The sequence below is a fragment of the Meles meles genome, chromosome 1, assembly GCF_922984935.1.
Source record: "Meles meles chromosome 1, mMelMel3.1 paternal haplotype, whole genome shotgun sequence".
Taxonomy (NCBI): Eukaryota; Metazoa; Chordata; class Mammalia; order Carnivora; family Mustelidae; genus Meles; species Meles meles.
Genome location: NC_060066.1, coordinates 138,860,555 through 138,883,284, shown reverse-complemented (window position 1 = coordinate 138,883,284; position 22,730 = coordinate 138,860,555). Strand labels below are relative to the sequence as shown.

Here is a 22,730-nt window from a genome sequence, read left to right as displayed (position 1 = left end):
TGAGGCTCATCTCCTAAGAACAGGCTGCAATATTGGGAGAGGTGAATATTTTATCAAATGTGTAGAAACCAGCATAGAGGTTAAGGAATACGAAGAAATGGGAATATGTTCCATACAAAAGAACAAGATAAATCTCCAGAAACCAAACTTAACAAAACAGAGATAAGTGATTTATCCAGTAGTTTAAGAGAATACATAAAAATGCCCACCAAGCTCAGGAAAGCAATGCATAAACAAAGTAAGAATTTCAATAAAGTCATAGAAGATATAAAAAAGTACCAAACAGAAATCACAAGGATTCAACATCAGACAGAGCAAACACAAGAAAGAATCAATGAACTCAAAGACAGGGCAATGGAATTAATCTGGTCAGAGGAGCAAAATGAAAAAAGAATGAAAAAAAAAAAAATGAAGATGGCTTAAGGGGCTTATTTTACACTGATACCAAAGCCAGGGAAGGATACTACAATAAAAGAAAATTACAGGCCAATATTCCTAATGAATATAGATGCAAAAATCCTATACAAAATATTAAAAAACCATATTCAACAGTGTATTAAAAGAGTCACAACCACATGATCAAATGGAAATTTATTTCTGGAATACAAAGAAGTTCAACGTCCACAAATAAATCAACATGATACGCCCATATTAAAAAGTTAAAGATCAGGAGTGCCTAGCTGGTTCAGTCAGAAGAGCATGTGACTCCTGATCTTAGGGTCAGGAGTTCAAGCCCCACATTGGACACAGAGCTTTAAAAAAAAAAAAAAAAAAGTTAAAGATAAAAAATATATGATCGGGGCACCTGGGTGGCTTAGCTGGTTAAGCATCTGTCTTTGGCTCAGGTCATGATGCTGGAGTCCTAGGATCGAGTCCCATATCGGGCTCCCCGCTCAGTGGGGAGTCTGCTTCTCCTTCTGCCCTTCGCCCTGCTTGTGCTCTTTCTCTCTCTTTCTCAAATAAGTAAATAAAATATTTTTTAAAAAATCATATGTTCATCTCAATAGATGTAGAAAAAGCATTTGACAAAAACAGTATCCTTTCATGATAAAAACTCTCCAGAAACTGGCTAAAGAAGGAATGTCCTTCAATATAATAAAAGCCATCTATGACAAGCCCATAGCTAACATCATATTCAATGGCAAAAAGCCAAAAGATTTTGTCTAAGATTAGGAAAGGGATAAGGATGCCCACTTTCACTACTTTTAATAGTAGTGGAAATCCTAACCAGAGAAATTAGGCAAGAAAGAGATATAAAAGGTATCCAAATTGAAAAGAAGAAGTAAAGCGGTCTCTATTCACAGATGACATCATATTATAAATAGAAAACACTAGAGACTCCACTATAAAACTGTTAGAATAAATAAATTCAGTAAGGTTGCAGGGTACAAAATCAATATACAAAAATCAGCTGCATTTCCATGCACTAACAACAAAATATCAAAAAGAAATGAAGAAAACAATCCTATTTACAATAGCATCAAAAAATAAAATATTAAGGAATAAAGTTAACCATCCCATTTACAAATAGCATGAAAAATAAAATACTAATGAATAAATATAACCATTAACTATAAGACAGTGATGAAAGAAACTGAAGACACAAATAAATGGAAGGGTATTCCATGTTCAAGGATTCAAGAACTGATATTGCTAAACTGTAAACTGCCAAAGCAATCTACAGATTCAATTCAATTCTTATCAAAATTCCAACTGCATTTTTTAAAGAAATATAAAAAAAAAATCCTAAAATTCATATGGAGTTACACAAGACCCCAAATGGCCAAAGCAATCTTGAGAAAGAACAAACCCAGAGGCATCATACTTCCTGATTTCAAACTGTATTATGAAGCTACAGTAATCAAAAACTGGATGGTATTGGCATAAAAACCAGACAGCTAGATCAATGAGAGAATAGATAGGCTAGAAATAAATCTGTGCACATATGGTCAATAAATTTTCAACAAAGGGGCCAAGAACTGGGAAAAGATAACCTCTTCAATAAAAGGTACTGGAAAAACTGGATATCCACACACAAAAGAATAAAACTGGATCCCTTACACTATATGCAAAAATCAACTCAAAGTGAATTAATCACTTGAATGTAAGACCTGAAATCCTAAAACTCCTAGAAGAAACATAGGAAGTAAAGTTCCCTACACTAGTCTTGGCAATTATTTTTTTTATATTTAAAACCAAAGGCAAAGGCAACAAATGTGAAAATAAACAAGTATACTACTTCAAACTAAAAAGCTTCTGCATAGCACAGGAAACCATCAATAAAATGAAAAAGCAGGGGCGCCTGGGTGGCTCAGTGGGTTAAAGCCTCTGCCTTCGGCTCAGGTCATGATCTCAGGGTCCTGGGATCGAGCCCCGCATCGAGCCCCGCATCGGGCTCTCTGCTCAGCGGGGAGCCTGCTTCCTCCTCTCTCTCTGCCTGCTTGTGATCTCTCTCTCTGTCAAATAAATAAATAAAATCTTTAAAAAAAAAATGAAAAAGCAACCTATGGATAAAATATTCGTAAACCGTATGTATGATAAGGGGTTAATATCCAAAATATACAAGAACTCATACAACTCAATAGCAAAAAACAAATAACCCAATTTAAAAATGGGCAAAGCCCTGAACAGACAATTTTCCAAAGAAGACACAAATGAAGACACAAATGGCCAAAAGTAAATAAAAAGTGCTGGACATCATGAATCATCAGGGAAATGCAAATTAAAACCACAATGAGAGATCACCTCACACCTGTTAGGATGCCATTTACCAAAAAAGACAAAAGATAAATGCTAGTGAGGATGTGGAGAAGAGAGAACACTTGTATCCTGGAGGTAGGAATGTAAAGGGGTACAGCCATTATGGAAAACAGTATGGAGGCTCCTTCAAAAATTAAAAGTAGAACTATGTTATGATCCAGCAATTTCACTTTTGGGTATATATTCAATGTGGAGCTTGAACTCACAACCCTAAGATTAAGACCTGAGATCAAATCAAGAGTCAGACACTTAACAGACTGAGCCACCCAGGTGCCCTTAGGGTACATATTCAAAGGAAGCAAAATCAGTATCTCAAACAGAAAACTGTAATCCCATGTTCACTGCAGCATTATTCACGATGTTTGTCAAGAGAAAATAGATAAAGAAGATGTGATGTACATATATTATATATATATAATAAATATATATATCACACACTTATACACACACAATAAAATATTATTCAGCCTTAAAAAGGAAGGGAATTCTGCCTTTTTTGACAAATTGGATGAACCTGAAGACCATTATGCAAAACGAATTAAGCCAGAAAGAGAAAGACAAATACTGCATAGTATCACTTATAAGTGGACCCTTAAAAAAACATAAAAGATCAAACTAATCGAAACAGAGAGTAGAATGATGGTTGACAGGGGCTGGGGACATGAAAGAAATAGAAAGAGGCTAATAAGAAGGTATAAACTTTTAGCTGTAAGATTAATAAGGTGAGGTTCTAATGTATGACATGGTGACTAGAGTTGATAGCACTGAATTACATAATTTAAAAAAGTAAATATGGAAGATGATGGAGGGTAGAAACTAACTTGATGGTGTCACCTATTATAATGCATACATATGTCAAATTACCATATCGTATATGTGATACAGCATATCAAGTGTACTACTTCAAACTAAACAGTTTGTCAATTTAGACAAACTAAATATATTTGTCAATTATACCTCAATAAAGTCAGGAGGGGGGAGAAATTAACAGAAATTATTACAGTCCCCAGTAACAATCTGAAAACAACAATTTTCAATTGTTTAACAATTCCTGGTGTAGAAACAAGGTTTATATAGGGTTTATAATTTGACAATTAAAATTTGACTATTAAATCTGATGGAAAAGATGAAGAAAGTTGCATATTTGCCAGTGCATCAAAACTAAGTGTATACTTTATCTTTTACAGAGTGGTGTTTTCTTATTCATGTTGACTAGGCAATTTTTTTTTTAATTTTTTTTTTCTTTTTTACAGAGAGAGAGAGAGATTACAAGTAGGCAGAGCAGCAGCCAGAGAGGGGAGGAAGCAGGCTCCCTGCCAAGCAGAGAGACAATTAGGCAATTTTTATATCTCCTTTAAAGTTCTCAATTTCACTTTTTAACTTTTCACTTTTAACTGTTTGAACTTTTTAACTTTAGTTGTCTTTCATAGCTGAGATGTGTTTCTGGTCACCTAACCCTGAATCCCTTTGTTTTCAATAATTTGGTTGTACTGAGCAATGGATTTAATTGCAATTATCAGCGTATTGGCTCTACAAGAACTTAAACTGTCCTTCCTCTGTAAGAAAGCTCAAAAATATTAATAGATATGAAGACTAAACTGTCCCCTCTCCAAGGTGAGAGTCTATTGTCAGCTTGGGAGATACTTGTACTTACATGGTATTCTTCTCAGTCTGAGTCACATCTATCAACTACATCTATTAAATACTACATACAAAATATGTTACTGAATTTAGAAAGCTGTGGGAAGCTATAAAGAAGAAAGAGTTCTTACAATGGAAGCTGTTATAATGTATTAGGAAACATAAAACATAATATATCTGAGAATACAAATACAGTTATTCCAGCAATTATATATTTATGAACATTTATAAAAATTGATGGACTATATTAAGTGATCTTGTTAAAAGGTTAAATGAGAATATATTACTTCTCTGCTCATTTGCCCACCTTCTCTCAAAGCATATGACTACAAGGCCTTACATGATCTTGGGTCTCCCCTCCATCTTTGTGATTCTGACTTCAGGTCCTACTACTCTCACCTCTGACTAATCCCTTTTAGCTGTATTGGACTCTTTTCTGTTCTTCAAAAACACCAGCCATGTTCCTGCTGTTAAGGCCTTCCCTCTGCCTAGACTGCTTCCCTCCTTATTTCCTTGGCTCTTTCACTTTCTTCAATTGTTTACATCTCTCCTTCTCAAGAAGACCTACCCAAATTACTCTCTTAATTCTAGTCTTGAGCCCTCAATTCCAGCATCCCCAATTTCATCTTCTTTACTCTGCTCCACTTTTTCATTTTCCAAATTACTCATTGCCTTCTAACATACTGTATGACTTATTTATACACTGTTAGAATTGTTCAGATCTGTCTTCTTCCCCACCCCCCTCTCAAGAATGTTAACCCCTCAAGGCAAGGATTCATTATGTTTTCTTAACTGACATATTCCAAATACCTAGAACAGTGCCTGACTCATAGTAAGCACTCAATTAATATAGGTTTAAGTTTATTAAATCAAGCAGATAATACACAAATCTTCATTTTACTTTCACTTATACAGAGTATCAGAATATTTGTGCCAAAACAAAAGTGTAATTTTGAGTTTGTCAATCCATCAAGCTTTTGAAAGAATCTCATTTTTCCTTCAAAATATGTTTCTTCTGATAAAATATTTATTTGTAACAAGCCCACAAGTGGGCCATCATGCTGGTTTTTCTCTCATTAGGTAGTTCCACATCAATTTACATTCACAAAAATGAATCTTTGATTCAGAGTACAGAATTAGTTTTCCAGCTCATGAGAAAACTGAACTACAAACATCATTTATCATTACTATAAACACTTGATATCAAATTTCTCCTTTCGTTCAACAAACTCTCAGCAGTGTCACTGCAATTATATGTTATAACAGGTAGGAAAATGTCTGCAGAATTGAAAATTATAAGATTACTATAGCAAAATCAATCTGAGCAAACTTCTTTTGTCCTAAGGATTCAAATATAGTAAAATATTATAAAAGAATTAGAAAATGTGCTGTGTCCAAGTAATTCCAAAACCCTTAAACTATCATGAAAAGCATTTAGTCTTCCACTTTAAATACATACTTAGAAATAATAAAAAGTAGTTCTGTGATTTTGACCACAAATCAACTTTTTGAACAACAAATCAATGCAAAAAGAGTATGTAGTATTTTTAACTAACAGAGACCTAAACAATAGATATATTTCAGCTGAGTTAATATAGCATTAAGATCTTTAAAACACTTCATTGGGGTGCCTGGGTGGCTCAGTGGGTTAAAGCCTCTGCCTTCGGCTCGGGTCATGGTCTCAGGGTCCTGGGATGGAGCCTCCCCATTGGGCTCTCTGCTCAGCTGCTCAGCAGGGGCCCTGCTTCCCTTCCTCTTTCTCTGCCTGCCTCTCTGCTTACTTGTGATCTCTGTCAAATGAATAAATTAAAAAATCTTAAAAAAAAAAAAGATCTTTAAAACGCTTCAAAAGTTACTATCATATTATGGCAAGTTGCACTAAGGGATAAGAAGACTTTCTCATCATACACATAATGAAACTAACTTTTACCTGTTTAAGACTAATGTATTTCCTATGTTCCAAAGATATTTACATCACCAGAGAGAAGAAAGCACAGCAGGACTGAGACAACATGCTGAACAGAAGCACTAAAAGCTGACTATATCTGAAGTTATGATGTACCATGTATAACCCTTTGTTGTTCTCTTCCCCCATTCTAACTTAGTTCAGTTATCTGCACTGCAGGCAAATTTTCATGATTTGTCAGGTAAATTTTTTTTTTTTTTTTTTTTTTAGAGATTTTATTTATTTATTTGTCAGAGAGAGGGAGAACAGCAGGCAAAAACAGGCAGAGCAGGCAGAGAGAGAGAAGCAAGTTCTCCCCTGAGCAAGGAGCCCCATGCCGGACTCAATCCCAGCACCCTGGCTGGGATCATGACCTGAGCCAAAGACAGATGCTCAACCGACTGAGCCACCCAGGCATCCCAAGTCAGGCAAATATTTTCTAACCATACCTCAGAATGGACTCAGTCCCCTGAGTATCCTGGATTAGAATAATTCTCCCCTAGATTCCTCCAGCTCAGGAGGTATTCATTTACTGTTTTGCCAACTAGACAATAACTTTTGTGGAGTCTGGAGCCTTACCCAGCTTTGAGTCCTTAATTCCATATTCCTAAAGCTTGGTTTTGATGATATAACTGGACTTGCTCAAAATACTACATGGTTTCTCCTCATTGTTTACTAAATTAAAAAGCAAACAAACAAAACCTCTTGACCTTGGTATCCAAGACATTAAATAACCTGATCCTAGGATACCTTTCAATCATTATGTCCTATTACTCCTGTAATCATAGCTTTTATTTCAGCCAAACTGGAATGCTTGTTCTTTCTAACATATTCCACACTATTTTACTCTCATCTTGGCTCATGGCTACTCTTTTTTTTTTTTTTTTTTTTTAATATTTTATTTACTTGACAGAGAGAAATCACAACTAGGCAGAGAGGCAGGCAGAGAGAGAGGAGGAAGCAGGCTCCCTGCAGAGCAGAGAGCCCGATGTGGGGCTCGATCCCAGGACCCTGGGATCATGACCCGAGCCGAAGGCAGAGGCTTTAACCCACTGAGCCACCCAGGTGCCCTCATGGCTACTCTTTTGTCAGAACAACTTCCTTTACCTGCCTGTCAGTATATTTGGAGACAGGAAGATAAACAAGGGATGTCCCTTTCCTTCAAGGAGTTCAGAGGTCATAGGGATGGTCACATAATAGTCACAGTTGCTGGATTATAATAAAAAACAATAAGCACACTGTTATAGACATACATGAGGTATCAAAAAAGCAAAAGACGATGTTATCTCCAGAATACGTGTATATACTCAAAATACTTATATTGGAAATGCCCAGACATGTAAATAATACCATATGTATAAACTGTAAATTTCATCCAAAAAAATACTAGATTTGTAAAAAATATACCCAATCCACAGAATGTCCCATTCTCATTTATTTCCCCTACCCATGTTTATCCCAATATACTATCCTTACCCAAAGTGTAGGAAATATCTGTATCTAAGGAAACATGCTCACAATACAGCCAATACATATCTCATTTCTATACTTATCTTGTCACAAACTCGTAACAAGCAATTCACAAACCAGCACTAGCCTGCCACACTTTGAGCAGCACTGACTCTCACACACACTGGGTCTCTTACACAGCCCAAAACATCCACTTTCCCCTCTTTTTCTTTGTCAATAAAATAAACAATAAAATAACAGGCTTACAAATTATTATTTCAAATATAAAGCTGCTATAGTAAAATAAAGGATACGGATTTCTGTGACAGCCTTCAAGGAATCTATATCACTTTCTGTTACTCCTAAAAATAATTCTACATATTTATAAAGGTATTTTTAATCTCTTCCATACAAACTGCCTCAATAAAACTAGTATAACTTTTTATTAAGAGCACAGTTAAATATTAGATCATAGTTTATTTCATTTTTTATTTTTTTAAGTAGGCTCCACGACCAACACAGGGCTTGAACTTATGATATTTACACCAAGAGTCACATGCTCTACCAACTGAGCCAGGCAGGCACCCTAGATCATAGTTTAAAAATGCAACAGATAGAGAAATGCAGAAACTGCATTTTTTATTATTTTTCTTATTTATTTTTTCTTTTTTCATTTTTGTATTCTTTTGTATTCTTTACTTTTGTATTTATATTGTTATATTCTTCTTTATGCTGAGAAATACAGACTAGTTTGTTCGGTTATAAAACCAACTGAAAAAAGCAAGGAATTACCTTGAACTTCATGACGCTGGGATGCAACTGCAAAAGTAGGTGCTTTGAATATCTCTTCTCTGATTTCAGAAGGAGAAAGAGTATTGCTTGCTGTAAACATGTTAATGTCTGAATATTGATGTTTCTGTTTACTACTGTTACATTTCCATGATTCCCCTTTGTTCATTTCTGTTGGGGCAACTTTCACTGAGCCAATAGGAGAATCCAAGTTTGTACTATCATTAGAGTTAACACCCTCATGCATATTATCAGATAATTTAAACAATCTGCAAAAAGAAAAAAAAAAGTTTGCCCTTGAACAGCTGCTTAGAAGGGGAAAAACTAGCATAAAATTGGCCCTTTAAAAAACGCCCATAGATTGTGGTTTATTCAAACATAAAATTTAAGCATTCCCCTAAAATATGACTTGACAAATTTACCACTGAATTATGTCTTTTCACTTTTAGAAGTGAAAACTCAAATCCATTTGTAGAAGCCAACCTCCAAGACCTGTCTCCTGCTAGTCTCATCCTTTTCAAATTAGGACTTTGAGTCAGGACAGAATTACATGACTAGTAAAGTACTGAGGAAGTACAGTGCATGACTTCCAAGGGGAAATCATAAAAGATACTGTCTCTTCTGCATGGGCTCTTGGATCATTAACACTCAGAAAACCTATCCACTACATCTTGAGAATACAAAGGCAACTGGATAGAGAGATCCATGTAGTTAAGTATTGTGGCTTCTTGTCAGGAACAGCATCAGCTTCCCAAACATTATTCAATAATCACTTTAGTATAATACTAAATAAGTATCACTGTCAAGAACACTTTGCAAAGAAGTATTTTCTTTGCAAAGTTCTAGAAAACAAAGGCCATCTTTAGAATTGCAACTTATTATATTGAACTGATCAAAAGTCAACCCATCAAACTAATTTGTTCACCATAGCCCTAAGAGATGAAGTGACCATTAAAGTTCCTAATACAGGGGTGTCTGGGCGGTGCAGTCGTTTAAACATCCAACTCTTGATTTAGGCTCAGGTCATGATTCAGGGTCCTCAGATTGAGCCCCATGTAGGGTATGGAGCTTGCTTAAGATTCTCTCTCTCCCTCTCCCTCTGCCCCTTCCAACCCTGCTTGTGCACATATGGACATGTGTACTCTCACCCTCTCTCTCTTAGAAAACAAATAAAATTTGAAAAGTAAATTTCCTAATGTAATATTTGTATCTTACAAAATAAGTAATAGGGATGACAGAAGAGATCAGTCTTACAGAATTCTATAAGAAATGACATCCAAACAAGTATTGTGCAAATACAGAACACTTTCTAAATTATTTTTACTATTAATTTTTAATAACATGTTTCCATACAAGAAAGCAGGAGTCTTTAAAAACACTATACAACAAGAAATACACTTTAGAACAAACTGTAGGGTTGCACCCTTCAACGCAACCCTATCCTTCAATGCATCCTTCTATCAATGAAGACAGAAAATTCAAAAAAGCAGATGATTAGCCTTGAATAATATAGTAGAATCTGATTATGAAATGGTATTGAGGATAAGAAAAACTACTTACACCACAGGATGACTCCTTGCTATATGCAGTCATATCGGTTAAAAGCATGGACTTTGGAAACAAACTGGGTTTAAATCCAGAGCTCCTCCACTTTCTAGCTGTGTGACTTAGAGTTTGAAATAAGTTTTGTGAACTATAAAAATATTATCCATGTGCTAGTTACCTAAATTCTCTAGACCTCAGATTCTTCCTAGTTCCTCTAGAACTCACACTCCATAAACTCCCCTATGGCCTCAACTTCTTCACTGATTGTTATAATTATTTCCTGGTCTTAACAAAAATATTGCATTGCCCTTAAAAATTCTTGCTTCTTAAAAAACTTAAGTAGATATTGCTAATTTTTCTACACCAAATGTACTTGAGGATTGAGAGTCTGTGCCTTCTCCATCCGAAATCTGCATCATTATTCTTCTGTTCTCTTATAGAAGTATCTGTGCCAACTAGTTATAACACTTTGTAACCCTCCTCATGGCATATATCATATAGCAACATCTGGTCACTTAAGAATCTTTTCCTCTCAATTCCAAATTCTGCCACCATCTCCATTACTTCAACATTCATACAGATAAGCCATTCAAGATCCTCTCCTCTTCATTTCTTAGGCATTCATCTACAGTGGCTTTCTACTTCAAACAATTTCATTCACCTATTCTCTCATCATAAACACTGTCATTATCCAGAACTGCTCCTCCTCTCAAATCAGTCATTCCAATATATCATTCTCTGACCACAGCTTCTTATTCTTTCAGCTTGTTTACACAAGCTACCAATGAAGTAAGAAAACAAATTTACTTTAATGAGCCTCTTTATTTTCCCCTAAACTATCTTCCCTTCTCTTTTCTCATCTACCTTTAATGGACTTAGATCCCATGGCCTATCTTTTTTTTTTTTTTAAGATTTATTTATTTAACAGACAGAGATTACAAGTAGGCAGAGAGGCAGGCAGACAGAGAGAGGAGGAAGCAGGCTCCCTGCTGAGCAGAGAACCATGATGCCGGGCTCCATCCCAGGACCCTGGGATCATGACCTGAGCTGAAGGCAGAGGCTTTAACCCACTGAGCCACCCAGGCACCCCTCCCATGGCCTATCTTTCTGACCACTCTTTTACTAATGTTCTAAACTCCAATTCCTCTTTATCCTTTTAACATCCTTATCTTGCAAAACCTCAATCCTAGGTGAATCTACCTACTTTTTAAAATAATTGCAGCTGGGCAGGGGAACACTAATGGAAAATGCAGTTAGGTAGATGACACAACACTCTGAACATAAAACTGAAAGTCATCATCAGCAAGATTGCAGATATAAGATCAATATACCAAAATCAATTGCTGATGTCTATTCACTTGCAATGTACAATCTGAAAAAAAATTTAATTCCATTTATAAAAGCATCAGAAAGAGAAAAATACTCAGAAATAAACTTAACAAAATAAGTTTGACTTGTCCACTGAAAATCTCACATCACTGAAAGAGATTAAAGAAAATCTAAACAAATGGAAAGATAACCCATGTTCATAGACTAGAAGACTTAACATTATTAAGATGGCAATACTCCTCAAGTTGATCTACAGATTCAATACTATCCCCATCAAAATCCCAGCTGCCTTCTTTGCAGAAATTTAACAATGTATCACAACATTCATTTGAAAATGCAAAGAACCCAGAGAAGCTTAAAAAAAAAAATCTTGAAAAAAGGAACAAAGTTGGAAGACTTACACATCCCAATTTAAAACTTTACAACAAAGCTACAGTAATCAAGACAGTGTGGGATATGTACTCATGCAAATATTAGTCAGTGGAATAGAACTGAGAGCCCAGAAATAAGCCTTTATTTAGTAGAGAGTTTCCTAGTTAGTATAATAGGAAATATACATTTGGTCTTTGTTCCCAGTACCTGGCACAGAGCTCCTAAAACCCTTGGAATTTTCTGTGGGATAGTAGTGATAAAAAGCATCTTTGTTATTCATTACAAACCCCTTCCAATCATACTTGAGTTTATGCTAATGAAGTGACTCTTGTAGGACCCCTAGATAGCTTCAGGATGGGGGTTAACTGCCAGAAAAAATAAACCCTAATTAGAGAAGGCTGAACTTTCAGCCTCATCTGTGATACCGAAGGAAGAAAGAGGAATGGAGATTGAGTTCAGTCACCAATGGCCAATGATTTATCGATCATGCATACCTAATAAAACCACCATGAAGGAAAAACGCATATATGACAGGGGGTTCAGAAAGCTTCAGAGGTGAACTGGGGCACCTGGATGGCTCAGTCAGTTGAGCAATGGACTCTTGATTTCGGCTCAGGTCATTATCTCAGGATTCTGGGATCAAGCTTCATGTCAGGCTCTGCACTCAGCATGGAGTCTGCCTGTCCTTTTCCCTCTTCTCCTCCCCCTGCTCATGCACTCTCTCTCTAAAATAAATAAATATATAAGATCCTTAAAAAAAAAATCACAGACCTAAATGTAAGAGCTAAAACTATAAAAATCTTAAAAGAAAATGCAGTAGTAAATCTTCATACAACCTTGAATTAAGCAATGACTTCTTGGCTATGACACCAATAGCCCAAGCAACAAAAGAAAAATTAGATAAACTGGACCTCATCAAAATTTAAAACTTTTGTAACTTTCGTGCTGCTAAGAACATTATCAAAAAAGTGAAAACAACACAGAGAATGGGAGAAATATTAGCAACTCATACAGCTGATAAGAGATTTTTATCAAGAATATATAAAGAACTCTTACAACTCAACCATTAAAACACACAAAACCCAATTTAAAAACGAAGGATTTGAATAGATATTACTCCAAAGGTAATACACAACTAGTCAATAATCACATGAAAAGATGCCCAATCTCCTAGGTCATTAGGGAAATGCTAATCAGTGAGATGCCACTTCAAACCCACTGAGATGGCTACAACAAAAAAGATGAATAACAACTACTGACAAGGACAGAGAAATTGGAACCCTCACATATTGCTTGTAGGATTATGAAGTGGTACAGTTATTTTGGAAAATAATTTGGCAGTTTCTCAAAAAAGTTAAGTATATAGTTACCATATGTGCCAGCAATTCCAATTCTAGGCATAAATCCAAAAGAATTACAAAAATATATTCACAAAAAACTTGCACATGAATGTTCACAGCAACATTAATAATAGTCAAAAAGTGGAAATAATTCAAATGCCCAACAATTGATAAATGGATAAAATGCTGCACCGTCCACTGAATGGAATATTATTCGACCATAAAACATGAAGTATTGATACACAATGTAATATGGATAAACCTTGAGAAACTTATACTAAGTGAAAAAAGACAGACACAAAAGGCCAGACATTGTATGATTCCACTTATATGAAAGTCTAGAATAGGCAAATCCATTAAAAACAGAAAGATAAGTGGTTGCCAGGGGCTGGAGAGAGGGAAGGAGAATGAAGAGTTGGAAAGGGAAGTAATCAATAATGAATACAGTTTCTTTTGGGGAGATGAAAATATTTTAAAATTAGATAGTGGTGATGATTACACAACTCTGAATATTCTAAAAACCCATGAATGTACCCTTAAGAAGAGTGAATTTTATATGAGTTATATCTCCTTTTTTAAAGATTTTATTTATTTGTTTATTTGAGAGAGTAAGGGCAAGCAGGGGGAGGGGTAGAGGGGGAAGGAGAGAATTTCAAGCAAACTCCATTCTGAGCAAGGAGCCCCAGGCAGGGCTCAATCTCACCACCCTGAAATCATGACCTGAGGCAAAACCAAGAATTGGACGCTTAACCAACTGAGCCACCCAGGCACCCTGAGTAGTATCTTAATAGAACTGTCACAAAAAATTCATAGACATCAACCTCAATTGGGCCCTTTAGAGTGTTCAATAAAGTGCTCACTTCGGCCGCACATACACTAAAATTAGAGTGTCCAACAAACCTACCATTATTCTAAATGGATTGCTTTCCCATTTTTAATAATCTCTTCCACTCTTCTCATATTTGTTCAATATTCCCACTTTTTCCCCTCAAACTCCACAAATGACCTCACCTCTTATGTCATGGAAAAAACAAAACCTATCAGTTAGATCTCTTCTGAATCTTTAAACCCATACATCCAATTCTGTATTTGGACAATTTATAGGTACTCAAATTCAACATGTCCAAATCTGTACTCATCACCTTCCCCCAAACCTGTTCTTCCTTTATAGTTTTCCATATCATGAAAGGGCACTACCATCCTTCATCATTCTGGTTCAAGTCAGAAAACTATGAATCAGGTGTCATATCTAATAATCATTTAGGTCCTATGGGATTCTATCTCGTAAATCACTCTGATCTCTCTCATTTCTGCTACTACAGTCTACATCAGTCTCCCATTCTCTCTTGCCTAGATTAATAAAAACCTTCTAAGTGACCTTTCACAACGTATTTTAATTCCTTCTAATTCATCATACTGATACCAAAACGCACCTTAAATTAAAAAAAAAAAAATCCCATTTTACTCCTCCACTTAAAATGTAGAATCTTAGAATTCTAGCTCTCAAACTTTATTGTGTGTAACAATCATCAAAAAAAATTGTTAAAAATGACCATTCCTGGGTCCCCTCCCCACCTTTATATAGACTGTGATTCAACAGGCCTAAGGTAGGACTCAGGAACTCAAATTTCTAACAAGTACTTCAGATGATTCTGATAAAAGCACAAAGTTTATGGCAGCCTATATGATTCTGAATGACTCGACCTCTCCAAACCTTACCTCTCCGCATTCTCTCTGATTTTACACAAAAGGAAATTTTCTAAGAATAGGCCAAGCTCTGTGCTACTTTGGGTCTTTAGCATTTATTATTCTTTCCACCTAGAATACTCTCCTTCATTTGCCCTTAGTTTAATTCTATTCCTCCTTAAGGTTAAGTTTTTGTTTTTGTATTTTTTAAGATGTTATTTATTTATTTGAGAGATTAGAGAGAAAGTACAAGAGGTTGGAAGTTCAGAGGGAGAAGCAGACTCCCTGCTGAGCAGGGAGCCTGATGCGGGATGCGATCCTGGGACTCTGGGATCATGACCTGAGCCAAAGGCAGATGCTTAAATGACTGAACCACCCAAGTACCCCAAAGTTAAGTTTAAATACCACTTCTTCAAGAAAGCCCTCCCTGATGCCCCAGAACAGATTAGGACCCCATGTGATATGCTGTAACAGCAAAAGTCAAAGGACAGTTGAGACTCTTTCAGAGAGTTCATAGGATCAAAACAATTTTCATAATATCAGTAAAGCACCATTTGCTTTTTAAATTTTTTGAGTTGTCATTTCAAATATGGTTAAATATTGATAGACGTAACCCATATACACAAAAACTGTTGAGAATCCTCAGCAATTTTTAAGTGTAAATTTTCCTTACAGTAAAAAGATTGAAAAATTTTGAGACCCTTTGCTCTAACTATATATTTCATCAAAATAATTGTACTATAAAGTACTTAATCAATTATTTTTAATTATTTGTCCTTTCCCCATTAAGTTGTAGCTCTCTGAAGGCAAGAACCTATGAATAGAATCCCAGAGTTAACAGAGCATCTGGTATATAGTAAACCGTATTTGTTGATGTTTTTCTCATTTAGATTCTATCATACTTCATACATTTGGACATACCATAAATGTTCAACTTTATCACTGAATATTCTGTAATTCATTTAATTAATTACCTTTTTCGGAAGGCTGATGTGCTCTCTCCTTTACCTTCTGCAAAATTAAATAATTTTGTATTATCTGGAACACTTTTCTCAGATATTATCTCAGTACTAACATGATTTTTGTATTTCTGAGAAATACCATATGTCAGCTTGCCAGGAACATGTGATAAGTCATTGTTACCTGCTCCTCCTAAATTCAGATCACCTGCTTCATATTTATTTGAGGAACAGGCAAACTGGAATTTTTGTGTTGGTGAAATATAATTTGTGTTTTCATTAGTTATCTTTAAATTTGATGGTAACATTTCTGGCTTCTCTTCCTGACCTACAAAAATGGAATGCATTAATTAATATATGTTCTCCATGAAGATAAATTCTCAAAATGACCATGAAAAAATTTAACAAAAATGTTCAAACAGCTTACAAGGTAAACATGAAAGTTATTCATACAATAACAAGATAATCTATAACACCAGATATGGTTTTGAACTATAGATGATTGGTACTGTTGTTGTACACTGTATCACTGAAGGGCACTCAAATTAAGATTTACCGAAATTTGAAATTTATAAAAACCTACATTATAAAATAGGTTTAATTTCTGACTCACAGAAATAACCATTATTATACCTTTTAAGTATTTTACCAACTACAAATGATATAATTATACAATTAGGAGGATTTCAATATTTACATTATCGGTTTACACATAGAAACATAATGACCAATGATATACAATACTGAATTTGATTCAGTATTAAATATATTAAATGCTTTTAACTTTGTAGTATTGCTTCTAAAGTCAAGATAAAGGAATGCTTTTACCAGGGTGAAAAAATTTTAAAGGTTTCTTTACAGAGATTTTACAAGCATCTTTGAGAGGTTGGGAAGAATCTGCAGGCATTGTTAGGGCTTAAATTTGTTTTACCATCTATGTATATATATAGTATATATAAGCCTGTGTATACTATGTATTATTTGGTATATATGAGAATATAATGTATATTCATGTATAAAATATACACAAGTTACAAAGGTTAATAAGATAATACATATGAACTACCACCAAATTTTAAAAATCAAAAATTTTATCAACAATATCACATAAGATCACATATACTGTTTGAATATGCTTGTCTTTAACTTTATAAAAATGCTACCAAACTACATAAAATACTCTGCATCTTCTTTTTTTCAAGAATGTGGTTTCCAAAGCCAGAAGATCCTACCATTAGTAAAAGGCAAGACAAAAACTAAATGGCAATGGCAACTTTAATAATAAGAGGAAACAAATTCATGCAATAGTACATGTTTGTGATAGTGTACTGTATACATACAATATGCATATGTATGTATAAGTATATTGGAGAAGAAAGATGTTTTTGATTTTAAGATTTGGTGAGCACTATTTTGAATAAAGTCTCTACCATTTTATTCCATTAAAATAAAGGAATTAACACGTTAATGTGTTACTAGATCTTTTTACACTGACATGAGCTGCATAGGTTTAACTTCATAATAAGTATGTGATAGTTTACCTAACAGTTTATGACTTCCTATTTCCTCCTCCAATGCCTGAGTATCTGGAATTTCTGAAATCAATGGAGCAGGTGGGAGAAACCAATCCAATGATTTTTCACTGTCTGGATAGCTATAGAAAATATAAAAGTGTGAATATATATGTTAATAAAGTTATATCAGAAGCTATTAATTAAACATTACTCAATTACAGACTCTTAGATAAACAACCTATACATTAATTTTCTATGGTGACTTTGATACATCTTTATACACAGCAGTGTTCTCAATCTTTTTTCCCTTGTGTGTCATAGGATTAATGACACTGCTATGTGAGATATGCTACCTAAATAATGGCTATAACTCCATCTTTTTTCCTCTAATTCAACAGCTTGTGACAAGAATCTTAAATCTGTTCCAATGTTAAAAAAAAAAAAGTAGTAAATCATTCTGAAACATCAGCATCTTTACTATCAGAAGTAACAAAATACTTATGACACACCTCACAACAGATCATGGGTCATCAGTGTGTAAATGACACCACTACTGGTATTCTCTAGAGTATTCCTAAAATATTATTACTAATTAATGTCCTAATCCAAATACTCTTGATCCAGAACCACCTACAAACCACAGAAAATCCAAGAAACCAGTTGAAAATGATAATCACTTTGTAAACTTAAAGTAGTTATTGAGAATTTTGCCACCCTGTTGGCATTGTGAACTGCCTCTCCTTATCTTTCAGCTGTGATCCTATTAACATATAAATTTTTAATGCTTCCTTTTCAATAAAAGTTGATTTGTCCTTCATTAGAGCAAAAAAGTAAGTATTGGGTGACAGGAAATAAACTTGAGAAGAGCACCACATACACTGTCTATGACAAATAGCAAGGATTTTTTTAATGATTTTATTTATTTATTTGAGAGAGAGAATAAGAGAGGGAGAGAGAGAGCATGAGAGGGGGGTAGGGTTAAAGGGAGGAGCAGACTCCCCACTGAGCAGGGAACCCCATGCAGGACTCTATCCTGGGACTCCAGGATCATGACCTGAGTCAAGGGCAGTCACTTAACCAACTGAGCCAACCAGGCACCCCCAAGTGGCAAGGATTTTGTGATATTTTTAAATCTTTTTTATTTAGGACTTTAAACTCTGGAAAGTGAGAGACCCAGTCTTTTACACTACTGCCTTTTGTAGCTCCTAACACATAGCTCCTACAACTATGTTTTCCAAATCAAAAATCTACAACACATTATCTGACAATGTCTGACAGACTGTCTAATAGGCCAAAGCATTTGAAATTTAGGACTGTCAGAGGGTTCCCAAGATCACACCCAGAGCCAATGATTCCCTGGGCTGATTCAAACTCAACATATAGTCCTATTTGTGACTATGAGGCAAAGTCCAGGGGAAACCAGGCACAAGCCTCCAAAGATCCTCTCCCAGTACAGCAACACAGGACATCTTTAATTCCCTTAGCAACAAGCTATGCCAGCATGTGTGAAGTGTTGCTAATGAGGGAGCTCATTAGAGACTCAATGCCCAGTGTTTTTTTTTTTGTGTTTTTTTTTGTTTTTTTTTATATTTTATTTTATTTATTTGACAGAGAGAAATCACAACTAGGCAGAGAGGCAGGTAGAGAGAGAGGAGGAAGCAGGCTCCCTTCGGAGCAGAGAGCCCGATGCGGGGCTTGATCCCTGGACCCTGGAATCATGACCTGAGCCAAAGGCAGAGGCTTCAACCCACTGAGCCACCCAGGCACCCCCAATGCCCAGTGTTTTTACGGGGGACTAATCATGTGGGCATCCCCTGTCTAGTAAATACCTAAATTCTAGATTCCCAGAAGAAAAGCAGATAGTCAGCATAAACCTATCTGTATAAACAGCTTAGGCAGTGAGCCATTCCTATCAGTTAATGGTGGGAACTTTCTTAAAGTTCTCACTCTAGCCAAGGGCCATTCGTACAACCAGGGCCTTTTAAAGGACAGTAGTTTAGGCCTGATGTATTAACTCTTTTCTACACAGGGACTATTTCAGAAAATCTAAGAGAGATATAGAAAGCACACATCTGGGGTGCCTGGGTGGCTCAGTGGGTTAAGCCTCTGCCTTTGGCTCAGGTCATGATCTCAGTGTCCTGGAATCGAGCCCCGCATTGGACTCTCTGCTCAGAAGGGAGCCTGCTTCCCGGTCTCTCTCTGCCTGCCTTTCTGCCTACTTGTAATGTCTCGCTATCAAATAAATAAAATCTTAAAAGAAAAAAAAGGACACATATAATTCTACTATTCTGCATCCCCATAAAAATCAAATCTCCCTTATGACTTCCCTATTTTCCAGAGGCATCATCATTCTCTCAGTCATCCAGAATTCAAATTATAGCAAAACCTTTTACTATTATATCCAGACATATACCAGGTCTTACTGCATCTTCTTTATAATGCTTCTTGAATTCATTTCCTTGTATTTACACTGTCACTATTTCAATCAAAGCTCTAATCAATTTGGTTAAGAACAATCATGTCTTAACTGGCCTCACTGCCTCTGGCTTTCTCTAACATATTTTACACACTCCTATCACATTGATTTAGAATTGTTTTCATCATAATTATATTCCATTCAAAATACTTCAGTGGCTTCCAAACAATATCAAACGTCCAAATGGCCTTGGGCTATCTTACAGTTTTAACTCTCCTACTCTACTTACCTTACAGTCCAGCCCAAAGTGAACTACTTGCATACCAAATAAATAATATATTCTGTACCTCCTCATCCTTATTAAAAAATATTTCTTTTACTCTGACTGCCACTGTACATGACCCTATCCTGTATCTACCTATAGAAGTTCCATTGTTTCATTCCTTCATTAATCTATTCAACAATTATTTACTGAGAACTACTTTCCAGGAAATATTCTAGGCACTAGAGCTTATGTTCATTCAAAATCAAGCTTAGATCCTTCCCTCTTCTGGGTGCCTGGGTGGCTCAGTTGGTGAGCGACTGCCTTCAGCTCAAGTCATGATCCTAGAGTCCTGAGATGGAGTCCTGCATCAGGCTTCCTGCTCAGCAGGGAGTCTTCTCTGACCTTACCACACTCAAGCTTGCTCTCATTCTCTCTCTCTCTCATATAAATAAAACCTTCTTAAAAAAGTTTAAAATTGTTCCCTCTTCTTAAGTACCATTTGAACCAATAATATTTATTATAGTCCTATTGTATTATATGTCTGTGTGTAGATAATATATATACTGCATATTATATATAGATAATAGAAAGATTGAGGATAGATCAGTCTGATACCCTCCCCAAATCATAAACACATAAAGGTTTGTTTCTAGTTCCATTCACATTGATACTACTTAGCACAGGGCTTTACATAATGAGACATATCATCAATAAATGTTTGTTGATTCAGTTCCATGGCTTTTAACACATGGTCACGTCCAAGATCCTTATTCTGGCACTTAAAATCCACCACAATCTATCCTCAGTTTACTTTTATAACTCTATGTCCCACTGTTTCTCCTTTATGAATCTCCTATTCCACGAAACTTCTCTATACATTATCTCCTAAAAGTACTGCGAATTGTCCCACCTCCATTCTTCTTGCTGTTAAACTCTGCCTTCAAATGCCCTCTTCTCTCTGCTTATGAGAACTATTAAATTCTTCAAAGTCTCCTGAAGTGTCTCCCCATTACCATAAAGCCTAACCTGATCAGGCTGCACCAGGTCTCCCTCCAAATCTGAAATTTCATTGCATGAATGTATGCTTATCATTTCTTTCACATCCTGATTAACACATGTTGTACAAACTGGATGCACTCTCACTCTCAAAGTATCCAAGTCTGGATGATGAATTACAGAGTTATGTTACTTATTAATGAACTTTCCATATGTGTTCTAAACCTCCTCAAATAGATTTTAAGTTCTTTTAAAGTAAAAGTCTGTTTCATCATTCTTATATCCTTTTCTGCATTCAATCAATATTTGAAATAATACTTGAATGAATGAAAAAATTAACGAAAAAATAAATACTTTACTCAATGCTTCCTTTCTTTAAAAAAGGATAATATAGGGTCGCCTGCTGGCTTAGTCAGTGGAACGTGCAACTCCTGATCCTGGGCTTGTGAGTTCAAGCTCCACAATGGGTATATAGAGATCACTTAAAAATAAAATCTTAAAAAAAAAAAAAGACAATACAATACATAGAAAACTTAGAATTGAGAAAAATTTATATGTGAAAATCCATAAAAACCTGTACTTAACAGACTATTCTCTGCTCTTATTTCCTCTGGCACCACATCTTTATTTCCACCCCTACTTCCTGCCTACAATGAATCTGCCCATCACACTTGGCCTTTGGCACACTGCCCATTCTGTTTTCAAAAGGTGTCATCACTCCTTGTCCATGGCTACTGTTTGACCATTACTTCAAGTTTTTACCTTGGCCAAAAATAATTTGAGCAAACCAGAAATGCAAATACATGAAAGCCAAACAGGCAAGCGTCTACTCTATTTTTTAAGTTATAACATTTAACGTTAAAATTCAGATACTCCCTTATATCTGAATTCCATGTTTACCAGTTATATATCTGAAAAATCATTTTGTCGACCCCTCATTTTTTATTTGTATATGTCTAGTGAGAAAATTAAAACTCCTTAAAAATCAAAAATCTCTAAAACAATATACTATATTATCATTCTTTAAGGCAGACTTACTTTTTAGCTTCACCTGGTTTTTCAAAAAAAGTATCCAAGGAAAACACCAAGTCATTTGATTTCAGCATTGTTAAAGACTGGATTGTGTCATAAATCTACAAAAATATAGAAAAAGTAGTTTATATTTTATTCATATACCTGTAGAAAAATATTTCTGGATACATAAACTATAATCATTAATTTCCTAGAATAACCACAGACTCTCCAGCTGCATCTTCTGTAGCTTCCTCCACAGTGCCTCAATATTTAAATACATTTTTCTCTATTCTCCACTAATTCATGCATATTCACTTCTGTACCCCTCTCCTCATTCTGCACCAATGCTTAGAATGTGTTTTCTTCCATTTCTTCTCTAGGCAGATTCCTACACATCCTTCTTGTATAGGTCAAATGCCGTTTCTTCTTCAAAGGCTTCTCTGAGTTTGTCCTGTTCTCCAAGGCAGAATTAATCACTCCTTTTGGGCTCTTAATACTTTGTCCATACCATTATTTTTGATTTATGCATTTTATAGTAAATAAATAAAATAAATTTATTATTTATTTGATAATGCATTTTATGGTGAATGTGTGTGTCTCTAACAATATGCCAGATACACATACAGAGGTTTGCTTCAAAATAAATGGGGAAAGGTAAGGTGGAATGAGTTGATAATTGCTAAAGCTATATAATAGGTACATGTAGTTCA

The 22,730-nt window shown here is 35.3% G+C and overlaps 1 protein-coding gene across 1 annotated transcript in view; it reads right to left on the bottom strand.

Annotated features, from left to right (window-relative positions):
• Positions 1-22,730, bottom strand: part of HFM1 (helicase for meiosis 1) — a 119,139-nt gene that overhangs the window by 94,039 nt on the left and 2,370 nt on the right. The window contains exons 2-6 of the mRNA XM_045980766.1: positions 22,045-22,139; positions 17,357-17,469; positions 15,831-16,143; positions 8,588-8,853; positions 8,110-8,157 (exon numbers count right to left, since the gene is read on the bottom strand). Of these exons, the coding sequence (XP_045836722.1) occupies positions 8,110-8,157; positions 8,588-8,853; positions 15,831-16,143; positions 17,357-17,469; positions 22,045-22,112 (808 nt within the window). The 5' untranslated portion in view covers positions 22,113-22,139. The remainder of the gene's footprint in view (positions 1-8,109; positions 8,158-8,587; positions 8,854-15,830; positions 16,144-17,356; positions 17,470-22,044; positions 22,140-22,730) is intronic.